This window comes from Corvus hawaiiensis, chromosome 16, assembly GCF_020740725.1.
Source record: "Corvus hawaiiensis isolate bCorHaw1 chromosome 16, bCorHaw1.pri.cur, whole genome shotgun sequence".
NCBI classification, from domain to species: Eukaryota; Metazoa; Chordata; class Aves; order Passeriformes; family Corvidae; genus Corvus; species Corvus hawaiiensis.
The window spans coordinates 15,498,152-15,517,511 of NC_063228.1; the positions used below are offsets into that span (position 1 = coordinate 15,498,152).

Sequence of the window (19,360 nt, forward strand, 5' to 3'; positions counted from 1 at the left end):
GGGGGAGCACCAAACCATTACGTGCGAAAGCAGCACTGGGGTGGGGTGGGTTGGATCCCCCCCCCCCCAAAAAAAAGGAAAGGGCTCCCACCGGTTTTTTTGTCCCCTCCACCACTGGCCCCCCAAGAGAAGAGGCTGGAGGTATTGAGCTGCTCCCCGGGGCAAAACCTCCTCGGGTTTGCTGTTTCACAGGGGCTGCAGACCCCCCTCAGGGCTGAGGCTCACACCAGAGCCGGAAGAGTTAATGCTGCCAAAATGCCATGAAATGTTCCTGCTGCAGGTCAGTCTCCATCGGGGATTAGAGGGATCTGGCCGGGGAGCCGGGGCCGGCTCCTGCCAGCTCGGGGCTGGTGCGGGACGTGCCGGTTGAGCCCAAGCACAGTGTGCCGGGGTCTGGTGTGGCTCAGGAGACATCCTGGCCGTAAATCATCGGGGAGGGAGGGCTGGGAGCCCCAGGGGGCTGGGGGAGCCCCTCCAGGGGGGCTGGGTGGGCACCCATCCCTCCAGGCGAGACACGGCACTCGTGGGATGCGGGCTGGAAAGCGGGGATGGATCCGTGCCGCTCCCGGGCACCTTCGGCTGTGGTGACGGTGGGTGCCCAGAGATGCGGTGCGGGGTGAGGGGCTCCCGGGCCAACCGGGTCCCGGCCGCCCGCAGCGTGGGCTCCGAGGGCTCCGCGTGCCTCCCGCCGGCCGCCCCGTCCGAGTGGACCGCAGGCTCCGGCTGTTTTCTCATCCTGCAGGAATTCGGCTCCGTGGGCCGGGCGGGTTTTTGTGTGCCCCCCCCCCCTCCCGGCCTCCCTTCACTCTCCCTCTTTGGAGACTTTCTGCATTCTGCCTTTGATCTCCCCCCGTGTTTGCCCAGGGATCGCCGGGCTCGCCGGGGTTAGAGGCTGAGGTCAGCGCCTTTCCCATTCCAAACACCCAGAAACATCAGTGGGAAGGGAGGGGATTCAGATTACAACCTTCCCGTCCTCCCCTTCCACCCCACTCGCCCCGCTGGCCGTGCCGGGGATGGACTGAGCCCCGAGGGACACCCGCCACTGCCGCCGTGTCCCCGGCGCCCCGAGAGCCGAGCGGCGGCGATGGATGGAGGCGGCGGGCGGCATCGCCGGTGGTCCGGCGGGCGCCGGGTGTGCTGAAGGACAGAGGTTTGGTCCTCTCCTCCTCCTCTTTGTCCCCCCGCCCGCCCGCCTTCTCCCTCATCCCCTCCGTCCTGAATGTGATTTATCCCGAGCCCTCGCCAGCGAGCCAGGCCGGCGGCGCGGGGTGGCCCGATGGCTCCTCGGGGCAGAGGCGGGCGGGGGGCTCGGGGCCAGCGCACGGGCGGGCGGCAGCGGGTCCCCGTGGGCGTCGCGCTGCTCCTGCCCGTGCTGGCGGCGGCGGCCGGGCTGAGCCTGCAGCCGGGCAGGATGCGGCACCTGGGCGTCTGCCCCAACCAGCTGAACCCCAACCTGTGGGTGGACGCCCAGAGCACCTGCGAGCGGGAGTGCCAGGCCGACCAGGTGAGCGAGGGGGCTGCGGGGGCGGCGGGCGGCAACAGGGTTTGGGGGGCATCCGCAGGTCCCCGAAGGAGATGCTTTGGGGTGCGGGTCCTGTGCTGGGTGGCACAGCCGGTTCAGTTGTTTCAGTGCAACGGGCTCAGCCCTGCTGCAGCTTTGCCCCCTAAGCCCCACCTGTTGGCTGGGCTCCCCAGTCCCCCACAGGCAGAGAAACTGCTTGTTGCCCCCTCATGACCGTGTCCCGTGGTCAGAACACCCTCCTCGTGCACCCGCAGGATGCTCCCACCCTGTCAAAGGGCTGGCTGGGATGAAGGGAATGGGTGTGCTGGGACACAGACCCCATCAGGCCGAGGACAGACTCCTTTCCCAACTTTTCCCTGGGGGCCAGAGCCCACCCACGGACCGGGTTGTCCGTCCCAGAGAGCCCTGGCTCTGAGCTCCACCAGGGTGAGCAGGGGCACCCCCATCCCAGACAGGGCCGTCTGAACCCATAGGGGAGATTCCTTCACAATTCATCTGGATAATGAGTTCTGCCTCCCCTCGGCCAGCAAAAGCCGAGAAGGGCAAGTTGTTCTCCACTGTTGGGGAGAAGGGACCGTCAGCACTGCGGTGCACCCCGAAACATCCTGGGGGTGCTGAGGGCGGGTTGCGGCTGGTGCAGCTGTGCCGGGCAGGTCGGGCTCTTACCCGGAGCCCAGCGATGCCGAAGGTGCGCGGGGCCGCGCGGGGGACACCCGCCCACCCCAAAGTCCTACAGGGGTGGGAACAGCATCCACAGCCCCAGCACAGCGGTGACCTCCACGTCCACCCCCGCCCCCCGCAATCTCTTCTCCCTCCCCGACCAGGACTGTGAAGACTTTGAGAAATGCTGCACCAACGTGTGTGGGCTGCGGAGCTGCGTGGCCGCGCGCTTTGCCGACGGCAGCGTTCCGGCGCTGGCGCTGGCGCCCGCCGCCTCCTGCGAGAGCTTCGTGTGCGCGCAGCAGGGCTCCGACTGCGACATCTGGGACGGGCAGCCCGTCTGCAAGTGCAAGGACCGCTGCGAGAAGGAGCCCAACTTCACCTGCGCCTCCGACGGCCTCACCTACTACAACAAGTGCTACATGGACGCCGAGGCGTGTCTGCGCGGCACCCGCCTCACCACCGTGCCATGCAAGCACATCTTCACCTGGCCCGACACCAGCCCCGTGCCGCAGGAGACCACGGCGCGCCCCACGCCAGGCGCCGGCTCCGAGGTGCCGGTGCCCCCCGCCCTCTACACCAACCCCTTCCACCAGTCCGTGCGCGCCGGCGGCACCGTCAGCTTCCGCTGCGACGTGAGCGGGCGCCCGCAGCCCGACATCACCTGGGAGAAGCAGAGCGAGCGGGAGGAGAACTTCATCATGCGGCCGGACCAGATGTACGGCAACGTGGTGGTCACCAACATCGGCCAGCTGGTCATCTACAACGCCCGCCACGAGGACGCCGGCATCTACACCTGCACGGCCCGGAACGCCGCCGGGCTGCTCCGCGCCGACTTCCCGCTGTCGGTGGTCAGGCGGGAGCCGGGGGGGACCCCGCGGACCGGCAGCCCCCAGCCCTTCCCCAGCGCCGAGTGCCTGAAGGAGCCGGACCGGCGGCGGTGCGAGGCCACGGAGGTGCGCTGGCATTTTGATGCCAAGCAGGGCTCCTGCCTCACCTTCCGCTACGGCGGCTGCGGGGCCAACAGGAACCACTTTGAGACGTACGAGGAGTGCCGAGCCGCCTGCCTGGGCAGCGCCCGCCCCACCTGCCTCCTGCCCATGGTGCAGGGGCCCTGCCAGAACTGGGAGCCGCGCTGGGCGTACAACCACCTGCTCAAGCAGTGCCACTCCTTCGTCTACGGCGGCTGCGAGGGCAACACCAACAATTTTGAGAGCAAGGAGACCTGCGAGGACGTGTGCCCTTTCCCCAAGAGCCTGCAGTGCAAGGCCTGCCGCCTGAAGAGCAAGATGGTGCTGAGCCTCTGCCGCAGTGACTTTGCCATCGTGGGGCGGCTTATGGAGATCGTGGAGGACCAGGACTCCGGCATCGCCCGCTTCGCCCTCGAGGACGTCCTCAAGGATGAGAAGATGGGCCTCAAGTTCTTCAACATCAAGTACCTGGAGGTGACCTTGACCGACATGGACTGGAGCTGCCCCTGCCCCAACATGACGGCGGAGGACGGGCCCCTGATCATCATGGGCGAGGTGCACGACGGAATGGCCACGCTGGACCCCAGCAGCTACGTCCGGGCGGCCAACGACAAACGGGTGAAGAAGATCTACGAGCTGATGGAGAAGAAAACCTGCGACCTCCTGAACCGCTTCCAGGACTAGGGGAGAGCCAGAGTGTGCCGACGGGGGGAGCTGCAGACACACCACGGAGGGGGCAGCCTGAGGGAGCTCCTGCACCAGTGCCTGTATCTAGAGGTTACCACTGTCATGTAGTTCCCCCCCAACCCCATGCCGAGCCCCAGACCAGCTCCCACCTCCACTGTAATTTATCTGCCGCATGTTCCCCCCACCGTGTGACCCCCCCCAGCCTGTCCAGCAGCAATAGAGAACTGGGTTGGGTTGCAGAGGGGTGGGAGATCTGCTAGGACCACCCCACTCATAAAATCTTCCCACCTCACCAAAGCCTCTGGGCCCAGTGTAACACCCCTGGTGCTGGACCTGACCCTTTCACTGGTGCTGGAGGTGGAACTGGGGACACCCCCGCCCCCCAGTGTTTGTGCTGAAAACATCAGGGAGCTGCTGCGGTGTGGAAGCCAAAGCCACAGTTTATTGGGTGGGCAGCAGCACAATCCTGGGGAGGGGGGAAGGGAGACAGGCCCCGTGCCATCAGCACAGCACCCTCCGAGCAAATGGGGCAAGGAGTCTCCCCCGTGCCCAGGGGTGTTGTGTCCTCTCCCCCACACCGGTGCCCCCCATGTCTGAGCCCCCCGTGGCAGCTGCGCTGGCTCCTGTGGTCCAGGCTGGGGCACCCCACTGCAAAGGGAGCCCCAAAGGCACCAGGGGAGAAGCGACCCCCCCAGCCAAGTCAGCCCCAGCTGGGGTGAGTGGGGCACTGTCCCCTCAGTGCTGTCCCCAGCCCCAGTGCAGCCATGGTGGGACAGTGACAGCGCCGCAGGAGGCATCAATGGGGACAGCGGCGCCGGGAGGTGCTGGAAGCGCTGTCAGGGCAGGTTACAGCTTGCGGAAGATCAGGCTCTTGTTGTTGGCCGGCATGTCCACCTGGAGGCACAGAGCCGGGCTCAGGGCTGCACAGCGGCACGGGGAGCGCCCCAGGGCCCACCACCTACCATCCTCTCCAGGCACAGCCCGTTGGCCTCGGCCAGCTCCCGCAGCAGCGCCGTGTCCCGCAGCCCCCAGGCGGGATTGCTGCGGGCAGGGAGGCGTGGGTCACACACGGGGACGTCCCCCCCAGAGCATCCCCATCTCCCAGGGGCGCCCCCGGCTGCGGGGCTGCCCTCGGGCGTTGCTTATCTTGAAGGACCACGCTGGGAGGGAGCTTCCTGCAGCTGCAGGAGCAGGGGCAGGACACAGAGCACAGGATGGGCCCCCAGCAGCCTGAGCCCCCCCAGCCCCCTCCTACCTCTGCCTCAGGCTGCGGTCAAAGTCCACGTTGCTCTGGGGGCTGATCTGGCCGTCCACGGCGTAGGGCTGGTGGGACACAGCTGGAGCTGCAGGCAGGAGCCCCCGTGTCCCCCCAGCCCCCCTCCCATGGGCTGCTGTCCCCACCACGCACAGGAGCCAAGCAGGAAGAGACACGGCCCCCAAAGGGAACCATGAGTCCCATCACCCACTGTGGGTCCTGTCACCCTCTGCAGACCCCCCACAGACCCTGCCTCGGATAAGGTGAGGGAGGAGAGGATCTCACTCATCCAAAACTGCCCCTTTCAAGGCTCAGCGTGTGCCCCAAAAGGCAGAGACCCCCCCCAAACCCAAGCCCCTGCATTTCCCGCTTCCCTCCCTAAGCCATGCCTAGAGCTGCCCTCCCACCTGCCCCCCCAGCATCCGCTCTGACACCCTGCACCCCCCAGGATGCTCCCGCCCCAGGACAGGACCCACCCCATAGGTGAAGAGCACACCTCCGGGCTTCAGCAGCACCCCGGCACCCTTGAACAGGCCCTGGGGAACGAGAGAGGTGGGAACCAGGTCAGGGGGCTGGGGACACCTCCCAGGAGAGCCCTCCTGGGCCCTGGTAGGGGACAGGGGCTGGCGAGGGCCGCTCACCTCGGTGCACCGCAGCTCTGCGATGTGCATCATGTTGATGCTGACGAGGAGGTCGAGGGAGGCGGGCTGGGTGCCCCCCCAGGTCTCCCAACCCTGTGACACGTCCAGCAGGATGGGGGGCAGCAGGTTGGGCAGCCCTGTGGCCTCCACGTAGGCAGCAATGCTGTGGGCACCAAACCTCACCTCAAGCCCTGCCGGGTCCCCCCCGTCCCCCCCCAGCACCCGCTGCAGGCAGGGACAAACTCCTGGATGGACTCTCCGATGTGGAATAACAAAGATGTGGGTGCAGCACAGCCTGGGGGCTCTTTGTCCAGCCCTTTGCTTCCAGCTGGCACATGGAGAACTGGAAGCACCTGGACAACCAGCAGCACGTGGATGGAGAGGCCCCAGGGCCTAAACTCCCCAATTTTGGAGCACCCTCCCATTGTGGGGCACCCCACTGGTACCACTGCACCAGCACCACCCGATTTTGGTGTTATTGACACCCTTTTTGGCACATTCACCACCCAGCTCTCAGCTCCTGCAGCCTCCCAGCCTGGGGATTATTTTTACCCAAGGTGGTGGGTGCTGCTGGGTGGGCAGCACAAAACTCCCCCTGGACAGGTGCTGATTCCAGCACCTCTCCACGAGGCTTATTTTTTTTCAGTGGTGGAAAGCTGGATTTTGGGACCTTTCTGGAAAAAAATAAAGTCCTGAGCTGGGGAACATGGGGTGTTTGGGAGTTGGATATTGGGGATTTACTGAAAAAAATATAGTGAGTATTGACTTGGGGAGCCTGGGCTGGGGAAAAGTCGAATATTGTGGTTTGCCTGGAAAAAATAAAGCATCAAGCCAGAGAGCCTGGGCTGCCCAAGGAGGCCCTTGCTGGGAAAAGATACACATGAAGCTCATCTGAGAGCAGGATAATGGGGTTTTCCTGGAAAAAATACAGCACCAAGCAGGGAAGTCTGGGCTGCTGGAGAGTTGGATATTGGGTTTTTCCTGAAAAAAAGAAAAAAAGTGTGGAACCTGGGCCCACTGTTGAGTAGGTCATTTCTGGGAAAAAATATGCATCCAGCTCACCCAAGAGTTGGATATCAGGGTTTTCCTGAAGGAAAAACAGCACTGAGCAGGAGAGCCCAGGCTGCAGAAGAGTTGGATACTGGCGTTTTCCTAAAATCCCAAAACGAAATAAATAAGGAAAAAAATAACCAGGGGCGTGGGGAACCGGGGCCGCGGGTCCGTGGGCCCGTGGGAGGGGGCTGTAGGCGGTGCCCCCCCGGGGTCCCCCGTCCCCCCGGGACCCCCGGCCCCGCTCACCTGCGCAGCGCCCGCGGGTCGATGTCCGAGGGCTGCCAGCGCGTCTGCGGCAGCGCCCGCGCGAAATGCGCGGCGTGGAGCCCCGCGCCCGCGCCCACCTCCAGCACCCGCAGCGCGCCCGCGCCGCCCCCCGCGTACTCCCGCAGCACCGCCAGGATCGGGCCCTTGTTGCGCTCCGCGGCCGCCGGGACCTGCATGGCCGGGGCGGGCGGCGGAACTACCGCTCCCGGCACCCCCGGCACCCCCGGCACCGCCCCGCGCCGCGGGTGGAGCTTCCCACGGCGGGTGGGGAAAAAGGCAGGAAGAAGGAAAAGGGATGTGCGCCGCCCGGGAATCGAACCCGGGTCGCAAGAATGGGAATCTTGCATGATACCACTACACCAGCGGCGCGGCTGCCAGCGGTTCCGCCCCGCCGCCTCTCGCACCCGCCCGGCCCCGCGGGGACCCCGGCCCGGGGCGATGCCGCGCCCCCGCCGCGCACCGGCACCCCTCGGCAGCGGCAAACTGAGGCTTCGCGCGGACACCCCGGGAAAATGGGAGTGACGGGGGACCCCCACCCACCCTTTCCGCGACAGCTGTCACTGGTGGTGGAGGACTGGAGGGATCCCTCTGGAGCACAAGGGTTAGGGGTTCAGCCCTTCCAAGCGCGGAAAAGCTCAGGGATGCGCCAACAGGCACTTATAAACCCCGGGAAGGTCCGGGGGAAAACTGAGGCACAGCCCCCAGCACGTGACAGGGAGGGTGACAGCCGGTGGTGACATCCCGCGGGTCAGGGTTGTATTTAGGCACAGTAACAGGGTTGGGGGTGACAGCACTGGATGCACACCCGCGAGGGGCCCACGGGTGCCGAGCCTGGCACCCACCAGGGTCAGGCGCTGCTGGGCTTTCATGGGAGGCACCCTCCTGCAGCCCTCCCTCCCTGGCCACTACCGTGGCAACGTGGCGGAAAGGCAAAGGTCACCCTCGTGGGGTGGCTTTGCAGCCCCTGGAGCCAGGCTGGAGCCTCCCTGAGACGCCAGTGTGTTTGTCACACGGTCTCTCCCCAAAACTCTGAGTGCTACAGGGGTGGCCGGTGGACACGTTCGGGATCGTGTCCTGGGTCTGCACCTCTCGCCACGTGGGGACACTTTGGAGGGACCGCCCCGCTCCAAAGGTCACCGTGCTGGCCGGGACGCGGCTGCCCACTCCGGCTTCCTGCGCTAGTCATGGGATGTGCAGCTCAGGCCTCGTCGCAGCGCTGTCCCCGTGGGGGTGGCACCTCAGCCCCTGCCTCTGCATCCCTTCACTTTTCCCTGCCTGGGTCCTTTGTGTCCCAGGAATGACCCCTATCTGTCCCCTGTGTATGCCATGGCTCCAGTGTCCTGTCTCCTAAATGTCCCCGTGCAGGTCCCCTCCGAGTTTCCTGTGACTCCCGTGTCCCCGGCGCGCCTGTGCCATCTTGTGCCCTACGTGCCTCCTGTGCCCTCCCCCCTACTTGAGCCCCGCACGTTCCAGTGTCCCTTGTGTGCATTCCATGTGTCCTGTGAGTGTCCTGTGTCTCCCACATGTCCCCTCTGTGTCCCACGTGCATCCCCAGTGTGTTTCCTGCGTGCCCTCCACATCCCACGTGTGCCCCTGATATGTCCTATGCATGTCCCATGTAATGTCCCCACATGTGCCCCCAACAACATGTGCCCTGCTTGTGTTTCCCTGCATCCTGTGTGTCCTCATTGATCCCCCACGTGCACCCCTGACACGTCCAGCGTGTCTCCAGTGTGTGTTCCCACATGGCACACATGCCCCAAATGTATCCCATGAATGTCCGCTGTGTGTCCCCACATCCCCTGTGTGTGAGACGAGCGTCCCCACATCCCACGTGTGTCCCTTGCGTGCCCCGTGCATCCCACGCCCCTCCCACACGTACACCCGATGTGTCCCGCGTGTCCCCTGTGTGTCCCACATCCCGCGCGTGCCCCCGATATGTTCCGGCCGTGTCCCCCACGTGTCCCCACGACCCAGACATGTCCCTTACACGGCACGCATGTGTCGCATGCGTCCCCGGACGCCTCCCACCCGTTCCCCCGACCTATCCCGCGCGTGTCCCCTGCGCCCCCCGAGCGGCTGAGCGCTGTGGCCGCGCCCCAGGCGCGCTCCGCGGTCCCTTTAAGCGCGGGGGCGTGTCGGTGCTGCCGGGGCCGCCCGGCCCGGCCCGGCCCGTTAAAGGCCCCGGCGAGGGGCGCGCGCGGCACTCGGGCGGGGGCGGCGGGCCGGGGGCCGGGGCTCGCAGGATGTACACGCTGACGCGGGGCCCCAGCAAGCTCGCCACGCAGCGCCGCACAGGTACCGGGGGGCGCGGGGCCGGGGGGGGCGCGGGGGCTCCGTGCTGTCCCGTCCCGCCCCGCGCCGCTCCCCCCTGACGCCCCGCACCCCCCGCAGGTCCCACGCAGCAGGCGGTGGAGAGCAGCAAACTGGGCGAGCTGCGGGGGCGGCCGCAGCCCGGCCCGTGGCCCCCCGCCAGGTGAGCCCCGCGCGCCGCCGTGACCTTGGGAAGGGGACCGGCACCGGGGCGGCCGGGCCGTGACCTTGGGAAGGGGAGCGGGACGGCCGGGCCGCCTGACGGGAGGCGGGAGGGGGACCCGGGGGTCTCCGCTCGGTGCCGCTGGCCCCGGGGGTCTCAGCCGTGCCGGTGCCCGCACGCGTCCCGCGGAGCTCTGTACACGCGTGGCGTGGGCCGCCCCGCGCCGGGGACACGCCGGAGTCGCTGCCCCTCCTCCTTCCCACGGGTCGTCCCCAAAAAATCGCGGGGAGCGGGATCGGTGGGGTCACGCCAAGGAGGCGGCGCGGGGGGGTCCCCGGTGCGGGGCAGAGCCGGGGCCGGGCTTGTCCAACCCCCCCGCGCCCGCCCCGCGGACGGCCCCGATTGCACAAACCGGCGGCGGGGCCAGCGCCGGCCCCGCGGTGTCGCCGCCCGCCTTGGCCGCGCCGCGCACCCACGGGGGCCGCGGAGCCCACGCGGAGCTGGCGATCCCCTCTGCCCCTAAAGCCGGGGGGGCACTTCCTGGGAGAATTCCAGCGTCCAGCAGCAGCAGCAGCACCTGGAGCTGCCGGGTGGGTGCTGAGGGGTATTCCAGTGGCTGGGAGGTGATGATGGGATCCCTAAGGAGACCCTTTCCCGGCTGGAGGGCTGGGGTCAAAGCACACCCAGACAGGGCGGTGGGACCCCGCTAGTTCTGCACGTCCTCTCCAGCTCCAAGAAATGGATAAGAGCCACCCCCTGTCCCCCCACCCAGTTCCTCTCCTTCCCAGGATCCCTGTAATTCACTGGAGTGGCTTCTACCACTCTTGCCTTCCTCCTGCTTGCCCACTGCCCCGGGCTGTGGGGGCTTGAGGGTCACTGCCCTTCCCTGCCCCTGCCTGCAGATCTGCAGGAGCTGCCTGCTCCCAGTCTCTCCTGCCCTCCAAACCTACTCCTAGGGCCCCTTAGACTTTGTCCCATGAGAAACGTGGCTGTTGCAGACATGTCCTGCCCTGGAGCTGGGCAGAAAAGCCAAAATACTGGAGTTTTGCACTGAACATGCTCTCAGGTCTCATCCCAAGTTTTTCCTTTAGCTCTGGTGGCTGTTGCTGTGTCCAGGCAGGGGTTGGTTGAAGTGCCCCTCGCCAGAGGGGATCCCAGCTCTGAGGAAGCCTGACCTGCTCCCACTTGACAAAGGGTTACATCCCGGTCCTGGGGCACCTTGGGGACATGCTGGGGCCAGAGCTGTTGCAGTGAACCTGGGTGCTTCATCTGCAGAGGATGGCACATCCCCTGTCCAGTACCTAACTGGATTTCACTTCCATTTCCTAATATTCCTGCAATTTTGGTGGCAGATTCTTTATTTTAGGGACTGCCCTTGGTGCTAGGTGGGAGGTGGGCAGCTGATGCTTTTCCCCAGGGAGCTCCCCTTGCACCCCTCCTGTGTCAGAATCACCTGTCCCTGGGAGCTGGGTCCCTTTCCATCCCAGTCCTTGGGGACAGGGCTGGGTGACCACAGCTGTGGGTCAGTGTGTGCACCATGGGACAGCCCAGGACACCTGAACCGCCCCAGTTCTTGCTGGGGTGGGCAGAGCTGCCTGTGCCCTCACCCCCCTTTGCTTCCCTCCCTCCATAGCCCAGCGCAGAAACTCGTCTTCAACAGAGTGAATGGCAAGAGGCCCCCACTGCTGCTGCAGCAGATCTCGGCCCCTGAAGAGTGTTACACCCTGGCCCACGAGGAGAACGTTCGCTTTGTCTATGAAGGTGAGGGCAGAGCGTCCTTGCGGCAGCGCCCAGGGGAGCTGGAGCATGTGGAGTCCCTCCCCAGCACCCACACCATGCTGGGGACATCGGTGGCAGGGATGGAGTCCCCATCCTGGGGACTTGCCCTCCTTTGCTCTGCTTCCTGCTCCTGTCCCGCAGCCCCCCACACCGGGAACCCCCATCCCAAACCCACCCAGTGCTTGTTCCCCCTCCCCAGCCTGGCAGCAGGTAGAGCAGCAGCTGGACGGCAGCCGGAGTGGGGAGAGCACCTGCGGCCCTGTGCAGTACGTGGAGAAAACCCCCAACCCCGGACTCAAAAGTAAGTGGGAAGTGGTTGTGGCACTTTGGGGTGCATCAGGCTCGGGGTGCAATGGGCTGCTCTGGGCTCAGCCTGCACCTGAGCATGGCTGTGGTGGAAGGAGGAGGAGGATTCCAGTGCTGGATGTGCCAGAGGGGCTGGGTCTGTCCTGCTGGTGCTGAGGTCACTCTGGGGGTGCTGGGGGGAGACAGCTGGCCCCAGGCACTGTGGTGGGGATGTCCCACTGTGTCTCTTGGAGGACACCTGGATGCTGACTCCTCTGGGATTCAGACCTTCTCCAGCCACCAAGGGGTTCAGCATCATGCTGGAGCGAGAGGAGATCCCCGTGGGGACCTGCTTCTCCTGGGGCCAGCAGGACCAGTCAGTCATGGGGACAACATTTGTCTGGTGGCACCTGGAGTCAGGGCAGTGGCAGCAGCCTGGGGGCTCTTGCAGCAGCTGAGAGCTCCCCAAGGAAGAGAGTGTCCCTGTAAACCCAGTCTGGCCTTCTGGGGACATGGCACAGGGGTGGGGGAAACCTGGGTGTGTCATTAGACTGGAGATCAGGGAAAGGTTCTTTCCCCAGAGGGTGCTGGGCACTGCCCAGGCTCCCCAGGCAATGGGCACGGTCCCGAGGCTGCCAGAGCTCCAGGAGCGTTTGGACAGCGCTGCCAGGGATGCCCAGGGTGGGGTTGTTGGGGTGTCTGTGCAGGGCCAGGGTGGGACTGGATGATCCCTGTGGGTCCCTTCCCGCTCAGGGTATTCTGTGATTCTATGGTTTTTTCTGGTGGTTTGGTGGGGAGCACCCAGAGCTCTGCTCCACCTGCTCCCCTCTCTCCCTCCACTCTCTTTCAGACTTCGTTCCCATCGACCTGGAGGAGTGGTGGGCACAGCAATTTCTGGCCAAAATCGAGAACTGCTCATAAAAGGGAAGAAAAGGTTGCGTTTGGTTTCTTTTTAAGAGAACCGAAGCTGCGAGCACCTGGTCACAACCCAGAACCGGTGGCGTTTTTGAACCACATTTTTAAAAGATGCCCGAAGTGGAGTGACCCAGCCCAGCAGGACCGGACCACAGCCATGCCCGGCCGCGTGCCCTCCCTGTGCCCGGCAGAGGAGCAGCGTGCGGCCCCAGCCAGGATTCCTTAAGTGCCAGTTCTCGGACTGCTGCAGCTCCTGCAGCCTCCAGCTCCCAGGGACACTGCGGTGCCATGCTGGGCACGAGGGAGCGGCTCCCCCCTGCAGCCGTAGCCACGGGGAGGACAGTGGGGGGCTGTAGCAGGACCGCCAGACAATAAAGCGCTGAAACTGCCCGTGGAGCTGCGCTTGTGGGATGGGGAAGAGGGGGAAGCAGGGGGGTGCAGCGTCATGCCCTGGAGAGGGGGTGCTCCCAGCTGGTTCGTGGCTCAGTGGGTACCTGGCGTCTGTGGATTCAAGGGGTTGGAGATCCCCTTCCTTGGAGCTGCATCCTTGCCCCCATGCTGCCTCATCTCCCAGGGCTCAGCGAGGGGCTGGTGCTGTCTTAGGTGATGTTTGGGGGGGCATATGGGCATCTGCAGCGGGCTGAGCACCCTGGCTGTGCTCCAGAGCCGGGCTGCAGCGTGTAGGTGGGCACAGCTGCAGGAGTGGGACTGCCAGGGCCAGTCTGACACTGCCATGGAGGCCAAAAGGCATTTTGAGTGCCAAGCTTGAGGTCTCCCCCTCACCTGTGGTTGTCTGGGGGAGCTGAGAGAGGATAGCTGTGGCTGCCTGAGGCACAAAGGAAGGGGACTCCCATTTCTGCTTCCCCACAAAAACTCCTCAGCTGCTGGGCTTTTCCAAGCTGCACTGAGCCTTTCCAGTTCTGGTTTTGTAGGACACCCCTCTACCCCCTCATCCTTCTCCCCGAAGCAGAGAGCAGGAGGCCAGCGCAGGCTGAACAGAGTCTGATTCCAAAGGAGGCCAGGAAACACCCACTGGAAAAAAAAAATCATCTTTATTATTCCTATGCTGGGAATAACAACCACACTGCAGCCAGTGGGGAGTAGAAGCCGCCCAGGAGCCGTGTTGCTTCTCCCACCTGGGAGGCCAGAGAAGTGCCAGCAGCAGCTGTGCCCCTGGCAGCACATGCCCATGGAGCACTCCTGGTCCTGCTCCTGCCCCGGGCTGGCACGCCTGGCACTGTGGCTGTGACTGAAATTGGGAGCAGCACCATGCACAGCCCACAGTGCCCGCCTTGCTGACAGGCAGGGTGTTCCAGCCCCGCGGACAGGGACATGCTGCTTCCATAATGCTTCCTTCATTGAGGTCAGGATGGCCCCAGAGTGATGGAGGGCTGGGGTCAGGGCATGTCATCCTTGCCATGGACTCGTGGGCAGAGTGGGGGTTACGCTGCTTCCGTGCCCCCACCCCAGCACCAAACCTTGCAGGGGCACCAGTGCCAACAGGACATGGACGATTGCTGCTGTGCTCAGGGCACTGCCAGCCCGTGGCAATTTTGCATCTCACCCCCTGAAACCTCCACATTGCCACTGTTCCCCATCCCAGGCAAAGCCTGGGAGGCTCTACTACAGCCTGCTGTACTTCCCTTTCCAGGAAAAACAGTTACTGGGAGTTTCAGCACTTCAGGCACCCTCCCAGCAAAAAGCATCTCCCTTTGTCTTCCCTCCCTGGGAAAGTCACTGGTGCTGGGATTCTCCCCTGCATGGTGCCCTGGCAGTGGCTGGCTCTGCTGTCCCCCAGGATGCTCCCAGGGAGCAACCCCTTCCTGCCAGCAGCTCCAAAGGGCTCCAAGGTGTCCAGGGAGGCCATCCACCTGCTGGCTGCTGACTAATAAAAACACACATCTTTAAGATCTGGGGAAATTCTTAGTAACATGATGCACCATCGTTCTGAACAACAACATTAGGCAAAGGGAAGAAATGGAACAGGAAAGAATGAGTCAGTCACAAGGAAAAAAATGAAAACCCAACCCAAAAATATAATCCAACCCCTGACAATGCAATCAACTGGGAGGGAAACAGCCCCCCTTGCCATAAATATTAATTAGTTATGTGCAATTGTGTGTAGTACTATAGTGCAAATAGCTCTGCATTGATCGTGGGGCAGCGCCCGAGGGGCTGGCCCAGGTGACACAGGGACTAGTTAAAGACAGACAAGAATCAACACAGATTTCCAACAAACAAACAAAAAACCCCCACCAACCCTGCCACTGGCAAACTCCAAAAAGAAATTGCCTCCTCCAACTGGGCCCAGGCAGGACTGGGCAATGCTGGTGCCCAGCAGCATCGCGGAGCCAGGCAGGGGCAGGACAGGCCCTTTGCTCCCTGCCTACTGCTGGAGCAGCCTGGTGAGGGGCAGAGGGGATGAGGAGGGGGATGCAGGACAGATACGGTCTGGTTGGAGCTGTGTGGGGTGTAAGGGGTGAGCTCAGCAGGACATGGGCACAGTGAGGGCATGGCTGGCTTCACACTGGTCCCGTGGCTGCACTGCACAGTGCAGGGCAGTGCTGCTGGCAGAACCCCTGCATGGGCACAACACTGAGGCCAGCAGTGTCCCTGGGCACCCTGTGACACTTCACACCCATCCCACAGAGCACAGCCAAGACCCTGCAGCACCTCTCACACAACCCAGCAGCGTCCCCAGGCACCTTGTGGCACCTCTCCCCCCTCCCAGCAGTGTCCCTGGGCACCCCTCGCCCCTTGCTGCCTCCAGCTCTGGCTCCCCAGCCGTGCCCATTACGTGCTGTTCCTGGGGCCCAACTCTGGGCATTGCTCCAGCACCACGTCCTACCTCTCACCCAGTGCCAGCTCCTGGCACCACACAGCTCCCCTTGCACGGCTGGGGCCAGTGCCAGCTCCTCGGGCCAGGCTTGGCAAGCAGGCAGGAGGAGACAGAGTTTTCCCAAGCAGTTAAAGGAGACAGAGCCTCCTCTTTCCCATGCCAGGCAGGTGCCAGACAGGAGCTGAGCTGTCCCCCTGCCGGCTGGACACGAAGTGCTCCCACGGGCGATCCCAGTGCCTCCTACCGACCCCAGGGACGGTTTGGATCTGAGCTATGTGACAGCCTCCGGCTAAACCACGAGCAACCACCAAACAACACATGGACATGCGGGTGAGGACCACGGGGCAGCATCCTGCTGGGTGTGAGCGACAGGCAGGGAAGGGGGGAGCAGGGAGGATCCTGCTCCTCCTCTGCCAGCCCAAGTCCAACACCCCTCTCCACCCTTCCAGGCTCCTCCCGGCTTTTTGGGCGGAATTTTTTTGCTGTGTGGATGGATGAAGGCTGGAGAGTGGCAGTGTCACATGCGCACACCCACGCGTGCCCAGAGCCGGTGCCAGCAGCAGGAGCGCTGCCATCCTCTCTCTCACCCCTCCCTGGTGAAAAGTTTTACATTTATACAGTATTTAAGACACGCTGATATATAAATTACTGTCTCTATATATACTATGTATAGGCTGAGGGCCAGTCCATGACAAAGGGCACCGGAGGGGCTCATTTCCCTCTGTCCTCTGTGTAGTGCTGGAAGCGAGTGAAGCTCATGAAGACCTGCTCCAGGGAGATCTGGCTCACCGAGTAGTCCTCCAAGCGATACTTCTCTTTGGCTTTCTCCAGGGCCCCAAAGACCTGCAAGGGAGGGCAGAGTGACTTGGTGGAGGGACCCCCAGGACCCCAGGGGGAACCCCAGGCTGTGACAGGGAACACCACACTATGATAGGGATCTCCCTCACAGGCTGTGACAGGGAACCCCAGGCTGTGACAGAGGAATCCCCGAGCTGTGGCAGGGAAAACAGAGAAAGCTTTTTTCTCCAGGGAGACTGAGGAAAATGACACCTTCCCTAGCAGGAGAGTGGGGAGAAGCCAGGAATATCTGACACCATTTAAAAATATATGCTGTGGATATGATTGTTTTACACATATGTGATAAATGCATACATATATACACACACACATATATATATATATTTACATATATACACACGTATCTGGCCTTGAATCCCTGCCCAAGGTTTCTGCTAATGCATTATATATATAAAATCTTAATATAATAAAGAAAAAACTACATAGGATACGCTATACATAACTATCTGTATATAGCATACAGATCATTTTTACACTTCATTACATATATATATTTATAAACTCACTCGCTTTAGTTTTTATATAATCCTATACATAGTTTTTATATAAGCTGTATACTGTGTACTCTATATATACTCTATACACTATACTATATACTTGATATAGAGTATGAACTCAAGTACATAATCTGTATAGAGTATTACCTTACACCCTATAGAGTATATAATATAGTATATATTGTATATATACAATAGTCAGTATATTATATACACTACATCCAGTGCATATAATAGATACATAAAAATATATATATACTTAGATACTGCATATGAAAACTATCTGTACACTATGAATATCTGTCCTATACATGTATTTATATATAGATAATGTACATATAGACAGATAGTGTATATAGAGATATACTATGTATATACTCTATAGGCAACTCCGTATACTGTATGCAGAGGGTTACATACTGTATCTGTACTGTGGGCTTTTTAAGTGTCCCTGGGCTGGGACCCCTCAGCAGCAGAGGCTGGGTAAAGGTGGGACCACGCAGTGCCTACGTGGCACCACCTAAAGCCACTGCCAGGGGGTCCCTGGGGCTGAGGGGCAGGAGCAGGGCGGTGCCAGCACGGGGAAGCTGTGCCCACCCGTGCCACAGCAGAATGCAGCGCGGGAAGGATGCATCACCGAAAGCAAAGCACCACACAGGAAGGGGCAGGAGAAGGGTTCCCAGCACTCCCTTACCTGTGCCCAGCTGAGGTTCTTGTTGGTCAAGTGGTAATGCACCATGCCCTGGTGCTCGTGCTTCAGGACGCTGCCTGGGGAATTGAGCAGGGAGAGGCTCTGGGTTAGGGAATGTGCTGAAGTTCACACCCAGCCCCTGCTTTGAGGGCAACAGCTCCAGCAGCTCACGGTACCTGGGAAAGTCTTCTCCATGAAGGCCTTGAAGGCCTGCAGCTCGCCCTCCTCCTCGCTCCGGGTTTTGGCCAGCAAGGTGTATCCACTGCCAAACTTGCTTTTGAGGTGCTGGGGGCTGCCCAGGCACTTGAACTGCCCATTCACCATGATGGCCAATCGTGTGCACAGCGCCTCGCACTCCTCCATGCTGCAGGAAGGACAGGACTCGTTCAGAGAAGCCCAGGATGGTTTGGGTTGGAAGGAACCTTAAAGCTCATCTCGATCCACCCCCTGCCATGAACAGGGACACCTACCACTAGAACAGGCTGCTCCAAGCCCAGTCCAGCACTCCCCTTGAACACTTCCAGGGATGGGGCAACCACAGCTTCTCTGGGCATGTAAGCGCCAGGACAGAAGCAGAAGCTTCTGGGAAGCGCCTGGAGGTGTATTCCCTTCTCTCTGGACTCTTCGAGGAGGGAGATCTGGGTAAAGCCAGTCACTGGCTGTGCATGCCCACCCACCAGGCCCTGGAGGTGCGTCCCATCCCTTGGACCCCACCACTCTCCCTGATCTCTCGTGCCAAGCCCTGCCCAGCCAAGTGTCACCTGTGGGAGGTGAAGATGATGGATTTGCCACACTCCCGCGTCCGTGTCACTGCGTCCCAGAGCAAGCGCCGGGCCACGGGGTCCATGCCAGTGGAGGGCTCATCCAGGAAGATCACAGGAGGGCCACCAATGAGGGCAATGCCAGCACTCAGCTTCCGCTTGTTCCCACCACTGCGGAGGAATCACAGAATCGTTAAGGTTGCAAACGACCCGCAAGAGCGTCGAGTCCAACCTGCAGCCGAAAATGGGAGCGGGAACGGGGACAGAGACCCAATAGGAGCACAGAGAGCATCACGAGAGAGGAGGGGCAGCACTTTGTCCGTGGCTGCTCTCACCTGTAGGTCCTGACGAGCTTGTCGGCGTGCGGCTCCAGCAGCAGCCCCCGCAGCATGTTCTCCACGCAGCTGCCGATGTAGCGCTCGGGGATGCCGCGCAGCCGCGCGTACATGCTCAGCGTCTCGCGCCCCGTCATGTGCTCCAGGAGGGCATCGAACTGCGGGCAGTACCCGATGCGCTGCTGCACCTTGGGCCGAGAGGAAGGCACGGCAATCAGCTCACGGGCAGGCTTTGCTGCTCTGGGAGGTTTTGCTCAGAGTGACGGGAACTGAGCCGCAGCTCTGAAACCGTGAGGGAAATGCCCCCTGGAGAAGCTGGGCTGACAGGGATGGACACAGATGTGTCTCTGGGCAGCAACTGGGTGGGCTCATAATGCCTGTGCCAAGCTGGTTCCTCACTGCGAGGGAGCATTTTGGGTGGCCCAGGCTCTCAGGAGAAAGAAAGCGTTGGAGGGATGGTACCTCCCCCATGTCCTGGTCACTTCCAGGGACAAGAGCATAAGACAAGGCAGTTCCAGGGAAGGAAGCAATTTGGGGCATGCTCTCAGGGAATGTTCTGGGGTCCCCATTCACTTAAGAGTTGGACTCAATGGTCCTTGTGGGTTCCTTCCAAATCAGAATATTCTGTGAAATCTGGGACAGTGCTGGAGGAATCCCAGGACTGGACCGAAAGCCTAACCCCTGCTCATCTCCTCCTCTTCCAAAGCAAGTGGGCAATTCCCAGCAAGAAGACCCCTAGCAGAGGTCTGGAAAGGTTTGAAACACTCATTTTAGAGACCATCCTCCAATATTTTCCACATTTCCAGCTACGGAGGTAAACCCTTTGGTGAAGGGTTTGCCACCCTCACCAGGTTTGGAGTCCATCTGT

The 19,360-nt window shown here is 62.1% G+C and overlaps 4 protein-coding genes and 1 non-coding gene across 7 annotated transcripts in view; 2 read left to right on the forward strand and 3 right to left on the reverse strand.

The window, feature by feature from the left end:
- Positions 1-976: 976 nt before the first annotated feature.
- WFIKKN1 (WAP, follistatin/kazal, immunoglobulin, kunitz and netrin domain containing 1) lies at positions 977-4,181 on the forward strand. The gene is made up of 2 exons (XM_048321308.1): positions 977-1,504; positions 2,347-4,181. Exons 1-2 carry the CDS (start codon positions 1,277-1,279, stop codon positions 3,835-3,837), a joined length of 1,719 nt encoding a protein of 572 aa, XP_048177265.1. The 5' UTR covers positions 977-1,276; the 3' UTR covers positions 3,838-4,181.
- Positions 4,182-4,262: 81 nt separating this feature from the next.
- Positions 4,263-7,300, reverse strand: METTL26 (methyltransferase like 26). Of its 3 annotated transcripts, none has more exons than XM_048321309.1 (6): positions 7,036-7,296; positions 5,737-5,899; positions 5,572-5,667; positions 5,096-5,163; positions 4,803-4,881; positions 4,263-4,734 (listed from the first exon to the last, which is right to left on the reverse strand). In XM_048321309.1, exons 1-6 carry the CDS (start codon positions 7,230-7,232, stop codon positions 4,687-4,689), a joined length of 651 nt encoding a protein of 216 aa, XP_048177266.1. In that variant the 5' UTR covers positions 7,233-7,296; the 3' UTR covers positions 4,263-4,686. The 3 variants fall into 3 exon arrangements, with proteins under 3 accessions (XP_048177266.1, XP_048177267.1, XP_048177268.1); XM_048321310.1 differs by having other exon boundaries at positions 5,572-5,631; positions 7,036-7,295; XM_048321311.1 differs by lacking the exon at positions 4,803-4,881 and having other exon boundaries at positions 7,036-7,300.
- Positions 7,301-7,354: 54 nt separating this feature from the next.
- TRNAG-CCC lies at positions 7,355-7,425 on the reverse strand. The gene has a single exon. It is a non-coding gene; the product is annotated as a tRNA-Gly (tRNA).
- Positions 7,426-9,240: 1,815 nt separating this feature from the next.
- On the forward strand, positions 9,241-12,901 carry MCRIP2 (MAPK regulated corepressor interacting protein 2). Its single transcript, XM_048321371.1, has 5 exons — positions 9,241-9,354; positions 9,451-9,532; positions 11,166-11,293; positions 11,511-11,612; positions 12,447-12,901. The coding sequence occupies exons 1-5, from the start codon at positions 9,303-9,305 to the stop codon at positions 12,515-12,517; spliced, it is 435 nt and encodes a 144-aa protein (XP_048177328.1). The 5' UTR covers positions 9,241-9,302; the 3' UTR covers positions 12,518-12,901.
- A 647-nt stretch (positions 12,902-13,548) lies between these two features.
- Positions 13,549-19,360, reverse strand: part of ABCA3 (ATP binding cassette subfamily A member 3) — a 32,637-nt gene continuing 26,825 nt past the window's right edge. The window contains exons 27-31 of the mRNA XM_048320796.1: positions 18,493-18,680; positions 18,158-18,328; positions 17,573-17,760; positions 17,400-17,473; positions 13,549-16,193 (exon numbers count right to left, since the gene is read on the reverse strand). Of these exons, the coding sequence (XP_048176753.1) occupies positions 16,062-16,193; positions 17,400-17,473; positions 17,573-17,760; positions 18,158-18,328; positions 18,493-18,680 (753 nt within the window). The 3' untranslated portion in view covers positions 13,549-16,061. The remainder of the gene's footprint in view (positions 16,194-17,399; positions 17,474-17,572; positions 17,761-18,157; positions 18,329-18,492; positions 18,681-19,360) is intronic.